Raw genomic sequence first — 17,007 nt, 5'->3', positions numbered from 1 at the left:
TCTCCATGACAGCTACGATGTCGATGATTTCAAGTAGTTACGGATAATTTGTCTTAGAATCAACATAAGAGAATACATGTATGAAATAGCTCAAGCCCACTACTAGTAGTTTCTACATCATTGTAAGAAATGTTTCGTTTATCTTATCAATAGATGTGGGATCTCACAATCTATCCTCCGTTGGGAGCTCACTGTTACAATCCAAGCAGTGGTTGTGCCTTCAAGTAAGTCATGACTATGACTAGTTTAAGTGGGGGTGTAATAATGCACAACCTCGATATATGCATGGAAAGTTCTGATAAAATGATATGATATAAAGAAGCGGAAGAGGTTGTTGTAGATGTAATGAAAGGAAAATGTTGGGACCTCATGCATGAGGGAATACCCTTCTTTTATGATGGTACGGACGCGTATGTTACGAGGCAAAAAAATGATTTTGTCATTATTCCTAACGGGTGTCCGACAACAATAGCTCTAGAGAATGCTAGCCCAACCAAGAAGGGGACTAGGAGGTTTGTGAATCAACTGGTGGGTCTATACTCGCACATGTGGGTCGTGTATAGAACAGTAAATACACATTCAATTATCTGCTTATGATAGCCGTCTAAGAGAATATAGACTGATATGATGATTATATGTGACTCCATCTAACTCCAGTAGTGAGGTTATCTCCTAAGTATTTCTTAAAATACTCAAGCCATGTGTTACTTTGTAAAGGCAAGTCTCTCCTTTGTACGGCTAACGGTGACATTGCGACTAAGAAGACCATAGCACATGCATAGGGTAATTTGCAATTTAAATTTCGTAGAATATAGGTTAGTATGCCTTTAAATTCGTAGTACATAGGTTAGTATATGGCACTTTTACTTTATTTTATTTCAATTTTTGTTATTTTATTTAAAGACCTTAAAAAAAAACATGTAGTCCAACTATGTTTTATGTTAAAGTTTTGAATGAATTATTTTCGTATAAAATGATCATGATATGTATACAGTAGCGACTTTAGGTTAAACCGAAATCTATGGATGTTATTTGGGGAGAAAGAGTAGGTTGTGACTCTCACGTTGCGAGAAAAGAAGCAGCGACCCTCAAGTAGCGGCCATCCGGTCACTTGAGGGCCTAGACGAATGCCATGATGCGACCAAGGAAGATGGTGCATCATCTAACACATCACACAGAGTGGGCATTGAAGAGAAGTTGAGAGGCATAAGCAAGATAATAGGAACGAGTAGGCAAGAGTGCCAAAGGTAGGCTTGTAGAAGGGCCGAGTAGGGCCCCGAGCCTTAACCTCAAAATTCGAGGTTCCGGAAGGAATTTTGGAATTTTGGCGCGATACCAGGTTTTGTGAGCATTCTTATTTCATGCCAATATAAGAATCACATGCCAAATTTCCTTCGCGAACTCTGACTTTTGAGGTTAAGGCCTAGAGCCCTATCCGACTCTTCAACAAGCCTATCTTTGTCACTCTTGCCTACTCGTTCCCCATATCTTGCTTATGTCTCGACTTCTCTTCAATGTCACTCTGTGTAGTGTGTTAGATGATGCATCATCTTCCTTAGTCGCATCATGGCACTCGTCTAGGCCCTCATGTGGCCGGATGGGCACCACTTGAAGGTCGCCGCTTTTCTTATCGTAACGTGAGAGTCACAACCTACTCTATTCATAGTTAGGTTGTGACACTCAACATACTCACTAGCACACCGCTGTTACCTAAGAAAACATAGATTTTAATCTTCTGAGGTAGGCATGATGTAAAGATGATGCAGAAATATGTTGGTAAGATGGTTATATAATTTAATTTGATCCACCATATGTTATGATCAATGCTACACCTGTTCTAATCCCTTGGGTGGATATACGATGACCATTGCAGGAAAGAAATAAAAGAAGGCAGAGCTTACTAGAGGCAAATGATTGGTGGTTTATTCATAATGAATGAAATTACAAGGCATAAAGTGATTAATTTAGAACTTGGAGAATTGAATACTTGAAGAACATTTTCCCCTGGGAAGAACAGGGCATTTAATGAACTCAGAACCAGAGGTATCCACACATAAATAAACCTGGTACAGTTGACTGTGCCCACCTGAATCCTTGTTACATTGAATCCCCGGAGTAAACCCAACCCCCTTCTGTATCGCCTCTCTGATACTCTCCAAACTGTAAAACTCGTCATTTGCTTCAATTCCTGCATCATTAAGGAGCTTCAGGAGATTGGCCTTCTCCTTCAGTTTGATAGCTGCTTCGAAGTACTCTTTCTGGTCGAGTTCAGACTCAGAGCATGTCCCATGTTTCTCCCACTCGTGTGACCAAAATCTTAACCCATCGCTGCTTGGACAGCTCAATGACGGCCAGTCCTTTTGCATGCTGCTTAATGCTTCTGAGATCTAATATGGACCAACTTGTTATTAAACAACCCATAATGTGTTGGAATGTTATAATCACCGGTAATTCGGTTACCTGGGTTCGGTCGAAAGCGCTGTTGGAATTGCAGTTGGATGGGTAGCTTCCATCTTTGTAATTAGGCCAGAGACCATGAATCCCGAAATCTGCAGATGGCCTTCCTGTTTTGGGGTAGCAGCACCGCTGTTGCTTTGAATTGCAATATGCTCCGGGCCACTGTTAAGAAAAAAAGGTCTCGTATCAATAGAGATATTAATTGGGGTAAGAAATGAAAGATACTCACTCACACACCTGCTGTACAAAGTAGAAGAAATCGAAATCCTGAGCCAGACACAGGGGTGATAGATACTGCAACAGAAGAAGGTTGAATATGAAAATGGAGTAGCTGGGCTTCATGGTTTTTTCTTGTTGCTTGGCGTTTCAATGAACGATGAAGAACACAATCCAAGTTTATAGGCATAGGAATAGGTGTGAAAATTTGATTTTTAAAAACAAATATGGGGTTGCGTTTGCTTGTTCATTCTTTAAATCCCCGTCTTCTATGAATTTTCTTTAAGTAAGGAGATGGTAGATGGGACGGCGTGTAACACTACATTATCTAAACACCTAAACCCAATCTTGAGAAATCATTTAGGAACCAATTCGGAGCTTAATTGATGCTCAACTCCCTCGAGTAAGGTATACCCTTTATTGACATGATTAAGTTACCTGCAGGACATGATATTTGCCCACTTTGAGCGTATACTCCAGTGACTTTGCATTTGGTTTTTCCAGAAAGTCACTACTAATGCAAATATTATTTCTTACTTATAAATTTATGATTTTCTTTTAATTAGAAAATGCGAGACTACTCTACTAAGTACCCTAATCCACGACAAATAAAATGATTGTCACTCACCAATTTGAACACTCAATACATGATTTCAATTGTTTGCAAGCAACATTCACTTCAAACGTACATTTTTTTTAATGAATTTAAAATTTTTATATTTAATATTCTCGAACAATTTCATTTTTTTAAATAATTTAAATTTCTAGATGGAAAGTTTATGGTTATTACATGTTTTTAAATTTCTATTAATTTGGATTGATTTTTCCCAAATATATTTTTTATTTCCTTTAAAGAATTGGATTTTTCGTCTAAACTTATTTGGTAACTATTTAATACTTCTCTTAATTTTATAAATAACCATTTAATCTCTATTATAAGATATACTATTTAAGATTTAATAAAATTTCTTATTATAAAGATTAATTTTCATGAGATTTTCTCACCCTACAGAAACAAAATTGTTACTTATTATGATTTAAAAGTTAAATTGTTGGATCATCGAGTATTTTTCAATTTATAATTCAATCTTCTTAGATTTTGAGTGAAAATTATCCATAGAGATTATGAAAGTTAATCAACCTTGTCTCGTTATTGAATATGTTATGGAGTGAACCATTTTACACAGGTTTGATTTTCCTAAAACATGAACAGATCATGAAATCCCTAAAATTCAGGGAACTCCACGGAAGAATCACAGTTTCCTTCTGGGAAAACAGGGCAGTCGATGAAGTTGGAGGCTGAAGAATCAACGCAAAAGTAAACCTCATACAATTGACTGTTGCCGGACTCATCCGTGTTGCAGGTGATTCCAGGGCTCAGCTTAACTCCATCTTCAATGGCACTCTTGATCTTACTCAAACTGTAGCTACCTCCATCTGGGTTTATTCCTGCGGTTTGAAGAGCTTTGAGTATGTCGGCTTGGGTTTTAAGATTGAGAGCGGCCTTGAAATATGCATGTTGGTCTACGACGGATTCGGCGCAGGTACCGTGTTTGTTCCACTCATGCGCCCAGAATTTGGTGCTGTCGCTGCTTGGACAAGCGAGTGATGGCCAGTCCCGCTGCATGCTGTCCTCCAAATCTGACACCTATATCACATCTCCACAATATAATGAAACAAAAACAATTGTGGAACCAGAGAAATGTAGGTATGGGATGTTAAATACCTGGGATGGATCGAAGAGGTTGGATGAGTCACAATTAGAGGGGTAAGTGCCATCGTTGTAATTGGGCCAAAGGCCGTGGATTTTGAAGTCAGGGGAGGGTTTTCCAGCCTGGGGATAGCAGCAACTTCGGCGAGTGTCGCAGTAAGAGCCAGGCCACTGCAGGAAACAGAGAAACAAAGGGGTTAAAAATTGAAACTTGGGTAATGGGTAGGGTGTTATAGTTGAATATACTTACACTTTGAACGAAGTAGAAGAAATCAAAGTCCTTGGCGGCGAGACAGAGGAGGGAAAGGCATTGGAAAATGGCGAGATTTATGAGAAGGAAGCGGGTGAAGAAAGACATGGGGATTTAGGTTGGGGGGAAGAAAGTGGTGAAGTCAGTAGTGTTTGAATTTGGAATGGGAGTTGCGATGATTTGATTGGTGATTTTATAGAGACGTATTAGGAAGGCAGAGGCCATGGATGCGGTTATGGAAGAATATCCGCTGGACAGGAACTTGATGACTTCTGTTTTGGCGCCAGTTAAGGACCTATAATCATTTTCTCCATGTCGGTGAATGTTTTTGTTTTGTTCTATTTTTGTGGGTCTATTTTTAAATGTTATGACTTTTGGATTCATGGATCTGCCTCTCTTGCATTGACCTTTTTAGTAGTCATAAGGCACATATGAAAAATTTAGTTTGATTTACGGGTGGATATTTTTAACCAAAAAAAAAAAAATAGAGTTGTTTGGAGTCCAGCGGGCAGTAGTTCAAAACTTTCTGTTTGGAAACAAAACTCAGTTTGTTCTGGAATTGGCACAATATTGAGAAACCAAGTTTGGGTAAGATGACTTATAAATGTTTGATATTTAAATTTTATGAAATTTTAGTCATTAATGTGAGACCTGTGCGTTAGCTAACTGCACCACCACCTTATGATGATGATGGACATGTTGGGGAAAGAGATATTGAAAGAGATAGGAATAGATCAAAGTTGAGTGCCTATTATTGTTTTCTGACTAAATGATTAAAGAGTTAATCAATTGCTTATATAAATTTATTAACAATCTCCTATTGTCCGGGTACTTTTAATCATATCTAACTACTTTAAATCATATCTCAATTTTGAATTTTAAATACTTTAAATCATATTTCAATACTTATCTCAATTTTGAATTTTAAATACTTTAAATCATATTTCAATACTTACCTGATTTAAAATTGGAGTGATTGTCTTTGTTTTGTTTCTTTTTTTTTTTTTTTTTTTTATGAATTACTCTAGTTGTGTTACATAGACCTCTTGTAAATCTCTATTAATTGATAAACAGACCACGGCAATGGGTTGCATGTCCCATGGAAATCTCTATAAAACTGTATATGGAAATCTCCATAAAACTTTTCGTTTGCCAAGTCAATCATATCCTATGTTCCATTTTTATCAATGTACTACGTCTCTTTTACCATGACTTTCTCGCACTCTTCTTTGAAACAAGAAGAGCAAATCAAATATAACAGCTAAAAAATTATATTTCTTTGGAGGTGTCTTATCCGAAAATTCTTCCAGAGAAGAGTTGTTATAAGCGTGCCCGTACCTTCCTTATATTACTTTATTCATGTTCATCATTTCTCCATCTATCCCTGTAATCACGACCACCATGGAAGCTGCGAAATCCTCCTCTTCCACGACTTCTACCTGCTAAATGAATATTTTCTCTTTCACTGCCTTCGTTGTTGGCTGTCTCTTTCACTTGTAGTGTCTTTTCTTCATTCCGATCTGGTAATCTATTGATTCTTGACTCATGAGCTTGAAGCGAGCCCATTAGTTCATCAATGGAGAGTATTGATAGATCCTTAACTTCTTCTATGACAGCCACCACATGGTCAAACTTTGGAGGTAAGCTTCTCAACACCTTTGTAACAATTGTTTCGTCTGAAATTTTCTCTCCATAAGTACGCATCTGACTGACTATTGTCATTGCTCTTAACAAAAAGTCAGCAATTGATTCGCCATTCGTCATGAGCAGAGTTTCAAAATCACGTCTTAGAAATTTCAATTTCGCTGTTATGACCTTTGAATCTTCCTGAAACTCCTTCTGTATAATTGACCATGCTTGCTTTGATGTGGTTGCTGTTGCAATTCGTGAAAAAATAGTCTCATGAACTGCTTGCTTAATAATGAATAGAGCCTTGGCATCGTTTTTCTTGATTTCTCTTACTATCTCCTTTTCTTCTATTGTGGGTTCTAATAGATCAACAAACCCGTGCTCCACCAAGTCCCATAGCTCTTGCGATCTGAGCAAGGTCTTCATCTTGATGCTCCACCACTCATATTTCTCACCATTAAAGATCGGTAACAGCGGTGCGAAGGAAGAAAAACCAGCTACTGACATTTTTGTTTTATGAAAAAAATAATCACTCACCCTCGTGTTGACAGGAACTTGGCTCTGATACCAAATTTGTTTGGAAAAAGATATTAAGAAAGAAAGATATGAATAGAGATAGGAATAAATCAAAGATACCGTACTTTATTATTGTTTTATGACTCGATGCTTAAAGAGTTACATCATTCCAATATTTATAGATTTATACGCTAACCAAAAATAGTAAATTATAGAAATCTTAATAAATTCAAATCAACTAACAATCTCCTAAAACTTTGTTAATTTGAATATTTTGAATCATATCTCAACTACATTCAATCATATCTTAATTTTGAATACTTTCAATCATCTCAATAGACTTATTTTTTATTGTTTTATGATTGGCCACTCATCTTAAAATCTAATATCATTGGCTAAACAAATAAACAAGTATTAAAGAGGAGGAAAACCATTTATGTAACTGAGTTTTATTGTTCAAACAATTCAAGAGTAGTGGACAATCCTTGAGGTTTGAAAAGAACATCTCTTTGGTTGAAACCGACAGCATCAAGTGCACTAAATCAAAACACCAGAAGCCAAGACACTACCAAAAGAAACATAGGCCGCCATTGATCCCAACTTCTTGACCCAAACGTGGTTGGTAATATTATGAGGGCAGTAAGCAGCACAAACATCTGCTTTGCTTCAAATTTTAGACTCCCAAATTTGATACCAGTTGCCAAGAAGGTGGTGCCTCCAAGCGGCACCTGTGAGAGTGACCTGGTTTTGGCTCTCCATTATCCTGTCTCTAGGAACTTCCTTCTAGCTGCCGTTATTATTGTGCAAAAGTTGCAAGTAAAAACTTTGAAACAAATATGAAAAGAATGTTACCCCTTTTTTGTATCAGCTTTATGTGAGCCTATAAGAATATTAAAGATCACTTTTTTTTTTCCTCAGCCATAATCCACCGATACTGCCACCCATTCACTTCAAAAGTTTGGTTATTGGAATTGGTGAAGCTGATCGCGTGCTAGCATGTCCGTTCAAGCTCATCACTAGTAAATATTGTCTGTATTGTATCACCATCAGCCTCACAGTTTTAAAATGCATGTGTCTACTCATCACTAGTAAATATTGTCCGTTTTGTATCGCCATCAGCCTCACAGTTTTAAAATGCATGTGTCTACAAGGGAGACGTTCTCATACCTTCATAACGCTTCGTTCTCCTTTTTAATCGATGTGAGATCTTACAATCCATCTCCCTTCGATGCCCAGTGTCCTTGCTGTCATACTGCCTAATGTCTATTTGTGAATCATTTGCAACAACCCAAGCTCACTGCTAACAAATAACAAATAGTCCATTTTGTTCTCAACCATAAACATTTCTCTAGAAGACGCGTTTTAAAAACTTTGAGAGGAAGCCCGAAAAGAAAATTCCAAATAGGACAATATTTGTTAGCAGTGGGCGAGGACGTTGGGCCTCTAACAGGGTGGGTTATGAGATCTCACATCGGTTGAAGAGGAAAACCAACATTCCTTATAAATAAGGGTGTGGAAACCTCTCCTATTAAACGTGTTTTAAAAACCTTGAGCGAAAGTCCAAGAAAAACAATATTGATTAGCTGTGATCGCGTTATTGCTAAATATAAAATAAATCAACAAATTACATCATATCTTGCAGGAGAGAAATCATTTAGGTCCGGTTTAGATTGGTGGAGAATTTAATTCAACGCATTATTTTGTACGTTTATTAATTTGTGACCTGAAAGTTAACATCTTTCATAAACGCTTTACAATTTCCTTAATAGAACATGTTCCTAAGATACCAACAGAAAACCCCATCACTGAAATTCCCACAATCACCACCAACTCCCATCCAAATTTACGTGCAGATTTGTTGATCTTGAGATAGCACAAACATGGGATGAGAATGCAATTGGTTACGCTTAAGAATGCGCCTGTAAAAGCCATAACATACGCAAAAAAGGGAATGGACAAAGCCAGAATGAGGGTGGTGAAGAGAAGCAGAGTTCTCACGAGGATGGCCATGCTCCGAGTGGCGAACAAACGAGATGCCTCTTCTATGGCCATAGCAATTGGGTTTATGATGGCTGCATATTTGGTGATGGGATTGATGAGGGTCGTGTAAATGGCTATTTTTGTGCTGGTTTTGTGCGTTGGAAGATTTAAAGTCACTTGTGACTTTATATTTTCCCCATACATTAGGTACCCCAATATAGCCATCGAACCATAACTCATCGTGCTTGCCACAAAGCAAACCATTAGAACCTGCAATCAAAAACTACATTATCATTCTATTTCATTGAATCGATCCAATTTACACTTTGAATTTGAAAAGTCTTTACCATAAACTTTGCATGAACACTGAAATATATTTAGAATTGTACATATTTGTGGGTGTGTTTAGGATATTAAGAGGTTAATCATGGATTTATAAGTAACGAATACTTCTCAATTAGTACAAAAGCTTCCCCTCAAGGCTTTAAAACACGTCTGTTAGAGGAGGTTTCCACACTCTTATAAATCGTGGTTTGTTCTCCTCCCCAACCAATGTGGGACATGACACAGAATCATGCCCTTAACTTAGTCATGTCAATAGAATTCTCAAATGTCGAATAAAGGGTGTATTTTTTCTAGGGCTCTGGAGAAGGAGTTGAGCCTCGATTAAGAGGAGGTTGTTCGAGGGCTCCATAAGCCTCGGGAGATGCTCTATGGTGTACTTTGTTCGAGGGAGGATTGTTGGGAGAAGAGTCCTACCTTGGGTAATTAAGGGGTTGATCATAGGTTTAAGGCCAGGAAATCAAAAGTAAAGCCACGAGAGTTTATGCTCAAAGTAAACGGTATTATACTACTTATGGAGAATCGTGGTTTCTAACCGTGTAGGTAATGAATGTAATAGTATAAAGGTTATGAGTTTACCTTTGGAAATTGGGTTTTATTGTTCATGGAGTTGCAAAGCATTGGAAAAACAGCATGTCCACAATAACAAAAGAGAAACAAGCTTAGAGTGGTGGGCAATCCTTGTAGTTTCAAAAGCTCATCTCTTTGATTAAATCCAACACCATCAACAGCACCAACCCAAGCAACACACAAAACCAAAACAACAGAAGCCAAAACCCCACCAAAAGAAACATAAGCTAGCAATCCCAAACTCTTGAGGCATGTGGTTGGCAGTATCAAAACAGCAGCCAACACCATGTACATCTGCTTCCCTTCAACACTCACACTCCCAACTTTGAAACCCGAGCTTGGAAAAAGCTTCTGTAGATTATCACCTTCTAATATCAAGAACTCAACAGCCACCAAATACAACTCCATGTATACAAAAACGGACACCATTATTTTTCCTTTGAATCCAAAAGCCAACCACCCAATGTCAGGGTAAGTCCTCACGCTTGGATTTGCGTCCATACAACGCTTTAGAAGTAGACCCGTATACCAACAAACAGCTGCCACCAAGGACAGAAGGATCAAGCTAAGCCACCCTCCTTGAGAAAGCGCAAAGGGAATTGATAATATCCCCACACCTAAAAAAAAAAAAAAAAAATTCAAAAGTAACAACAACATTTCTTCTTTTATAATCAAAATTCATCAATACCCAATATTAGATAGAGATTTAATTACACAAAAACCTGATAATGCATTGATTCCATTGATGCAAGTTCTTAGGAAGGTGGTGCCTTTAAGCTGAAGCTGTGTGGATGGAAGCTGGCTTTGGGTCTCCATAACTTGGCCTAAATTGGCACTATTATGAGTCCAAATATATATAAGAGAGCTCACCTGTTTAGATGTTGGCCTACTTTGATATGAATGTCTGCATATCCCTAATAATTCTAATGTTTAAATTGTGATTCAATTCCAAAAATTGTAAAGTTGATTAAAGTTGATTATTATTTATTTGTTTGGTTCGAGGCATTAGTGGAAATGGCACCGACGGCATGCCCATTACTTCATTTTATGGGTTATTTTATTTTGTTGAGAGGTTTTGTGAAACCATATTGGATAATGATGTGTTCTTACTAAAAATAAAGTATGATCAAAGAAAGTGGTGGAAATGGGGTTCGGTGGTAAATTGAAAGATGCCTCTTTTCTAGGATTGATATCACAAGAGAGGTTCTTTTGAGCGCCTAATTGTTAGTTACAAGCTTCAAAAATGAGCTTACCAGGTTGCAACTCATGCTCAATTCCCTCGCTCATGTATTTATAATATGTTATATCTTACGGTGGTTGAGGAGAAGAACGAAACACCCTTATGCCCAACAAGTATAACTCTGAAAGACGCATTTTAAAGTCTTGAGGGAAGCCTGAAAGAAAAAGACAATATTTGTGGACTTGGGCCGTTATACATAATACAAAATATAATGTATTTGTTGAATTGACTTCAACAAGTATAAGTTTGTAACAATTCAAGCTCACCGCAAATAGATATTGTTTTTTTTCCTTTTCCTTTTAAGTTTTTCCTCGTGTCTATTAGGGACAGGGTTTCCACACCCTTATAATGAATGTTTTTTTCTCCTCTCCAAATTTAAGATGTTAGAAAGTTTTATATTATTTTCATGTTGAATTGGTAAGTCTTCTAAAATTTTATATCGTGTTCCTGTTGAATTAGTAAGTCTTCCAAAATTTTATATCGTTTTCTAAAAGGAGATTCTAACCTTGGGAAGAAAAAGATGTAATGGTGCCATAGATATGAAAAAGCTTTAATAATTATCACTCGCAATTATTTGCATGGTTGATAATGATATAAAGCAAGTTGTCTGTCTTTTTATGTCTCGATCCAATAATAAATGACAATGAATGGATAATGTAATGGGAATGTTGTCTTTGTTTGTTTGTTTTTTTTTTTTTTTTTTTTTTTTTTTTACTTCAAAAGGTCACGTATTTTCTCTCACTTATGATTATAATTTTTTTTTAATTAGTTAAGGAGGTAGAACTTAAATTTTGTTCGAACAAAAAATAAATAAATATTTTATGTAAATATTTAGCTGGCTCCTGCTGGGCAGGCAAACGCCGGGCCAGATGGACTGGACGAAAGGAATAACCCGGACCCGGTTGTTTGGGCGCCAATAAATTTGGAAATGACCAAATTGTCCTTTGAGGTAGTTGATGATAATTGATTAACGAACGTTTGGACAGTTTTATGAATCCCGTTATTAGATTCTTGTATTACATTATATAACTTCGATTTGTTGTGTTCGTCGACGATGGCTAATTACCGATTTTGACGCTCAATCCGAAGGAAACCACCCCGATTTCATTGCATAACCACAGGTATATTCTTGGATTTTTCCCCATTTTCATCGAGCCAAGTTTCATTCGATTAAATCCCTCATTTCTCTTCCTCTTCTCTTCAACTCTGCTCCGGAACCCCTCCGGTCGGCTGCCTTCTCAGCGCGATCACTGGGGATTCTGGCTTTCTGGTTGTTTTTTTCTTCCGAATATTACTAGTACGCCCCTGTTTTCTTCTGAGGGTATTTTTCTGTTCTTTTCTTTTCTTCTGAATTCGCGTAGTGTATAATTGTTTGGAACTGTGAGCCAATGAGGTTTGTTTTTGGTTACTTAGGTGTTTAATTTCTGGTTGCGTAGCTATGAGCGATCATCTCGTTCTGTATGTGGACCGATTAATTCGGCCGGTACCCGTTGATTCGGTGCCCAACCCGACTGAGATTGTTCCTTTCTTGCCGGTCGGTGGGGATTTGGAGGGCGACTCGCTCGGCTTTCCTTGTTCGACGTCCACTTCCAATGTTGATGAGAAGAGAATAGAGAGTGAGGATTTGGATGGAGAGGATGATTCGTTGATTCAGACAGCGGAGTGTCGCATTTGTCAGGATGACGATATAATTAGGAAGCTGGAAACTCCATGTGCTTGTAGTGGCAGTCTTAAGGTATAAAGATTGCTTCCCTTTTTAAGAAATTAACTTTTGTAGAACTTTATAGAACTTCTGTTTCTTGGTATATTTGTGCCCCACTGCTAAATGTTTCTGCTAATCGCAAATGGTTTATTACCTATGGAATTACATAGTGATCAACTAGTAATTTGAAGTATAAACATATAGGGGATATCCAGCTTGTTTTTGTAGTTCAAATCGCGGTCCTTTGCCATTATGGTTGGCTAAATAAGTTGGTGATGATGTGAAAATTAGAAGCCATTTGTCTGAATGCCATAAATATGAGGAAGTTTGATATGGTAAAAAGCCTGTTTACATTTCTCTTGTTTTGGTTATCTCAAATGTAGCTAAGGAGACATTTATTGCTTGTGTAGCTTTACGAGTTAGATGAGATGTTAACAACTTTTACTTTCTCAGTATGCTCACCGGAAGTGTATACAGCTTTGGTGCAATGAGAAAGGGGATATCATTTGTGAGATTTGTCATCAGGTATGTTCACATTATTGATTTTGCTTGGTTATATTAAGTTTCTGGAACCATATATGCATTGACATCAAAGTTACGCCAGAAGGGATGTTGCTGCACTTCCTTTTGGGATAAACACAAGGTTCTTTGGCAAAATTCTTGCTTTGTTGTTGTGTAGAGTGTTTGGCTCGAAAGAAATAGTATTAGTAGAGTCAATTGGCCTTTAGGTGAGTTGTCCGATATGTTGGAAACTAAATCTTCTAACAAAATTAGAGCTATACCATAGAGCCTAAACAATGTCCCTTCCATGGTCGAAACAAATCACAGCTACATAATAATAACGAAGTAAGAAAAGGTAAGAAAACAAACATCATAGTATATACGTTCAGTCTCCTATAGTTGCAGGTTCTACTATGCTGTTGAAGATTACAATGAATCCTCTCTCGTGATACAAATCTCTTGGGAAGTTACAACAATGGCTACTCTAACTTCTGAGCACCACAACAATGACTACTTAGGATTACAATCAATAACCCTCGTTCAACCGCGTCAAAGCTCTACAGCCTGCTACTTACAATTGCCACACGTCGCTCTAGTTTTTCAACACAAAAAAACACCCCTAGAAAATGTGATGCTTTTAAAAAGTTGTCGCAGCGTCTTGTAGCGTTCGTTAGTTTTCAGTGCGCGTCTTCAATGTGGAGTGGATTTGCAGTGGCTTTAAGACGTTATACTCAGTGTCTCAACGCTACGACTTCGTAGTTTTCTAATTCTTTCATCTTTTCAACATCATTGGACATGAACACTATTCCGTTCTCAGCAGAAATCTGCCTTAGAGATTGAATGTTGACTTATCTTATGGAATGGTCCCCTTATGTTTTCTCATATGAACCTCTTGTCTTCATGGGTCCTCTAGCCCTCTAGCCCTGAAAGTATGATCTGGCTCTAGGATCCCAACACAATAGTGATAAGAGTTAATGCCTCATCGGGGCTTCTACTTCTCTAACTTTTTGTAATAATCAGCTTGGTTTGATTCTTTTTTTTCTGTTGTCCCTTTCTTTGAATGGACTCTGTTTGTTTGGCTGTTGTTTCTGCATAGCTCTTCTATATTCTTTCATATTTCTCCATGAAAGTTTGGTCTCTTATATGCACGCGCACGCATTTGATATGCATGTGAACACATATTACTCTTTCAATATTTTGCAGATGAGCCATGACACTAGCCGGTGAAGTATCTTGGCTTGTATAAGCTGAAAGAAAAGCATTTGTAATGATATTTTCATTGAAAAATGAAGCCAAGAAACGATACAGTTCAACTATTGAAAGATTAAATAATTAAAACGATGAATGTAGACCCATATATATGCTAACAATTCAGCTACTTTGAATGTTATGGTTCTAGAGGTTTCAGCTTATCTGATTTTCTACTCTTGCATATGATATACAGCCTTACCAACCTGGATATACAGCTCCACCACCTCCCCCTCGCATTGAAGAAACGTCTATCGATATCGGGTAACTTGCATGCTTCAAATTTCATTTGGAAAGTTGTTTCGAGATAGTATTTTGCATTTTTTTGTTTTCTAGAAGGATTATGGTCAGTTTTCTGATTTTTACATCTAAGATACTAAGCTAAACGTGTCCTATTCTTTGTTTGCATTCTTTCTTCTGCAGGGGAGGGTGGACCATCACTGGCACCCCTTTGAATTTACATGATCCTCGCCTTTTGGCTATTGCAGAGGCTGAACATAATTTATTGGAAGCCGAGTATGATGAATATGCTGCTTCAGATGCCAGTGGCGCTGCATTTTGTCGAGCAGCTGCTTTTATTGTAAGTTTCTTGTTTGATACCACAAATAAGAAATCTCAGTAGTATAATCAAGAAACTTACTATTATCATACAATTTTCACAGAGTGATGTCAATATGGATACACCAGTGCGCTAATACCTCACAATTGAACGTGTTTTCATGCTTCTCTTCGAATAACTCTCTTTACAAAATTGGCATTGCAATTCATATACTCATAGAAAATGTATCAAGTAAAGAACCTGTTTGCTGAGGTTTTTCCATTCAATTGGGATAACATCGTTTGCCTGATTTCAATATGGCAGCTCATGATCCTACTTTTCTTGCGTCATGCACTTGAAGTCACAGATCCTGATGGCGATGATTACTTGTCTGCTTTCTTCTCTGTAAGTCTTGAGTTCATTACTCTAATCTCCTCTAGTTTTCCTTTTTCACAGATTTCTGACATTGCTCATCTTTTGCATATTGTCTTTAACCGTACCGTTCAGATTTTCTTGCTTCGAGTGGCTGGGTTTCTCTTGCCCTGTTACATTATGGCTTGTGCAGTCAACATCTTGCAACGTCGACAACGAAGACAGGTGGATATTACCTCCCAACGTTACTGTTAACTAATGATTCAAGGATAAACTTTTGTAGTAAATGTTTCTTTTTCCTTCATGTTTTGCCTACTCCAAGGAACGGGAGGCTGCAGCCTTGGGTGCAGCACAAGTTGCTTTTGTGCTACAAGGACGACACAGAGGTCTGCAATTTGCGATAGCATCAGGACCTCAAATGGCTTCCCGCCAGGACACTGTGTGACTTGCATAGGCACAAAATGTATAACCTCTTCAATTTTCCAATGGTTAGATCTTCCTTACAATCTGTCTATATTTGTAATCTGACTTATTCATTTTGGAAAACCCAGAGTGTAATTCTTCACAAGAATGCTCTTGCTTTTCATGATTTGCAATCTCGTCCCGAGTAATGAAGCATCGAAACACTTAACCAAATTATCTTTAATTGGATGGTAGACATGAAACAAACTTTGAAATTTTATACATGATAGAAAGAAGTATAAGTTTGGTTCGTCTTGTAAACATACACAAGTGATATGTGAGGGTCTGTTATCCTCATACAAATATAGAATGGAAAGAAGGATAATAAGAAAAATGAACAAACTTTGACGGGGATTTGTTCTATCGACTGCCATACCTGCTTTATACATAAAATGATAAAGCCTGATAATTAAAGGAAAGTGGACTGTATAAAGACCGATCCCACCTCTCTAAATAGCGCCGCCTGTGGCGGCCACCGCAACTTCCACCGCCGTTACCACCCATATCGTCTCCGCCCCCCACATATTGGGGACACTGAGCACCGGAGCGCCACCCGAGGAAATTGGGATCGGAAAACGGATGCACAGAGTATGGATGCGTAATAACAAATACATGGGAGGAAAAGCAGAGAAAAGCAGAGGTTCTGAGAATAATGAGTCAAAAGAGAACACATAACATTATGTATCACCATCATCCATATCCGCCATTAATTATTCCTTCCTCATGCCATGTTCATGCGAAGTGGAGGGATTAATGAAATATTGAGAAACCAATTATTTGGAATACATCGTTGTTTAAGATTTTTACAAATTATGTTTAAATTGATTGCTTCTCACAACCTCTCTCTCTTTCTTCTCCTTCGGACTTGGGGGTGGCCAAGATCAAACCTTTTTGGGCATAGAATTGAGGCCAGAACACAACTTTGGCTCTTTCATACACAACATTATGGGATGCTGCCTCCAATGCTCTGCTACGTATCCAACAACCACAAGGGATTCTGCAATTGGCTTGACGAGCATGGAGACTTTTTATTTGAAATAAAAGTAAGGTTAAATTAATCAAATATATTTTCAATTTTATCTAAAAATATCTCAAAACTTTTTAAATAATACATTTAAACTTTAAAAAAAATTTAAAAAAATTTATGACTAATTTTGGATGGAAATCCTTCAACAAAGTTTAAAAAATGTTCTTCAATTTAAAAGATATCATACCCTGAGTTTTATTTAAAAAATGTGTCGTTAATATTCTCTGATTTTTAAAAAATATGAAA

General features: G+C 37.5%; 4 protein-coding genes across 8 annotated transcripts; 1 reads left to right on the top strand and 3 right to left on the bottom strand.

Annotated features, from left to right (window-relative positions):
- Positions 1-1,901: 1,901 nt before the first annotated feature.
- LOC111807518 (ribonuclease 3) lies at positions 1,902-2,912 on the bottom strand. The gene is made up of 3 exons (XM_023693268.2): positions 2,695-2,912; positions 2,461-2,619; positions 1,902-2,387 (listed from the first exon to the last, which is right to left on the bottom strand). Exons 1-3 carry the CDS (start codon positions 2,797-2,799, stop codon positions 1,965-1,967), a joined length of 687 nt encoding a protein of 228 aa, XP_023549036.1. The 5' UTR covers positions 2,800-2,912; the 3' UTR covers positions 1,902-1,964.
- An 893-nt stretch (positions 2,913-3,805) lies between these two features.
- Positions 3,806-4,795, bottom strand: LOC111809304 (extracellular ribonuclease LE). Its single transcript, XM_023695748.2, has 3 exons — positions 4,635-4,795; positions 4,400-4,555; positions 3,806-4,321 (listed from the first exon to the last, which is right to left on the bottom strand). The coding sequence occupies exons 1-3, from the start codon at positions 4,740-4,742 to the stop codon at positions 3,899-3,901; spliced, it is 687 nt and encodes a 228-aa protein (XP_023551516.1). The 5' UTR covers positions 4,743-4,795; the 3' UTR covers positions 3,806-3,898.
- Positions 4,796-8,450: 3,655 nt separating this feature from the next.
- LOC111777257 (amino acid transporter AVT1I) lies at positions 8,451-10,554 on the bottom strand. Its single transcript, XM_023656784.2, has 3 exons — positions 10,394-10,554; positions 9,681-10,288; positions 8,451-9,029 (listed from the first exon to the last, which is right to left on the bottom strand). Exons 1-3 carry the CDS (start codon positions 10,485-10,487, stop codon positions 8,520-8,522), a joined length of 1,212 nt encoding a protein of 403 aa, XP_023512552.2. The 5' UTR covers positions 10,488-10,554; the 3' UTR covers positions 8,451-8,519.
- A 1,324-nt stretch (positions 10,555-11,878) lies between these two features.
- LOC111810398 (uncharacterized) lies at positions 11,879-15,861 on the top strand. Of its 5 annotated transcripts, none has more exons than XM_087118258.1 (8): positions 11,879-12,032; positions 12,325-12,646; positions 13,067-13,138; positions 14,559-14,626; positions 14,786-14,942; positions 15,225-15,305; positions 15,408-15,497; positions 15,595-15,861. In XM_087118258.1, exons 2-8 carry the CDS (start codon positions 12,350-12,352, stop codon positions 15,715-15,717), a joined length of 888 nt encoding a protein of 295 aa, XP_086974384.1. In that variant the 5' UTR covers positions 11,879-12,032; positions 12,325-12,349; the 3' UTR covers positions 15,718-15,861. The 5 variants fall into 5 exon arrangements, with proteins under 5 accessions (XP_086974384.1, XP_086974391.1, XP_086974389.1 ...); XM_087118265.1 differs by having other exon boundaries at positions 11,887-12,032; positions 12,348-12,646; XM_087118263.1 differs by lacking the exon at positions 11,879-12,032 and adding an exon at positions 12,068-12,208.
- The last annotated feature ends 1,146 nt before the right edge of the window (positions 15,862-17,007 follow it).

This window comes from Cucurbita pepo, chromosome 1 (assembly GCF_057944985.1).
Source record: "Cucurbita pepo subsp. pepo isolate OVF chromosome 1, ASM5794498v1, whole genome shotgun sequence".
Lineage (NCBI taxonomy): Eukaryota > Viridiplantae > Streptophyta > Magnoliopsida > Cucurbitales > Cucurbitaceae > Cucurbita > Cucurbita pepo.
This window is presented reverse-complemented; position numbering and strand designations above follow the sequence as displayed.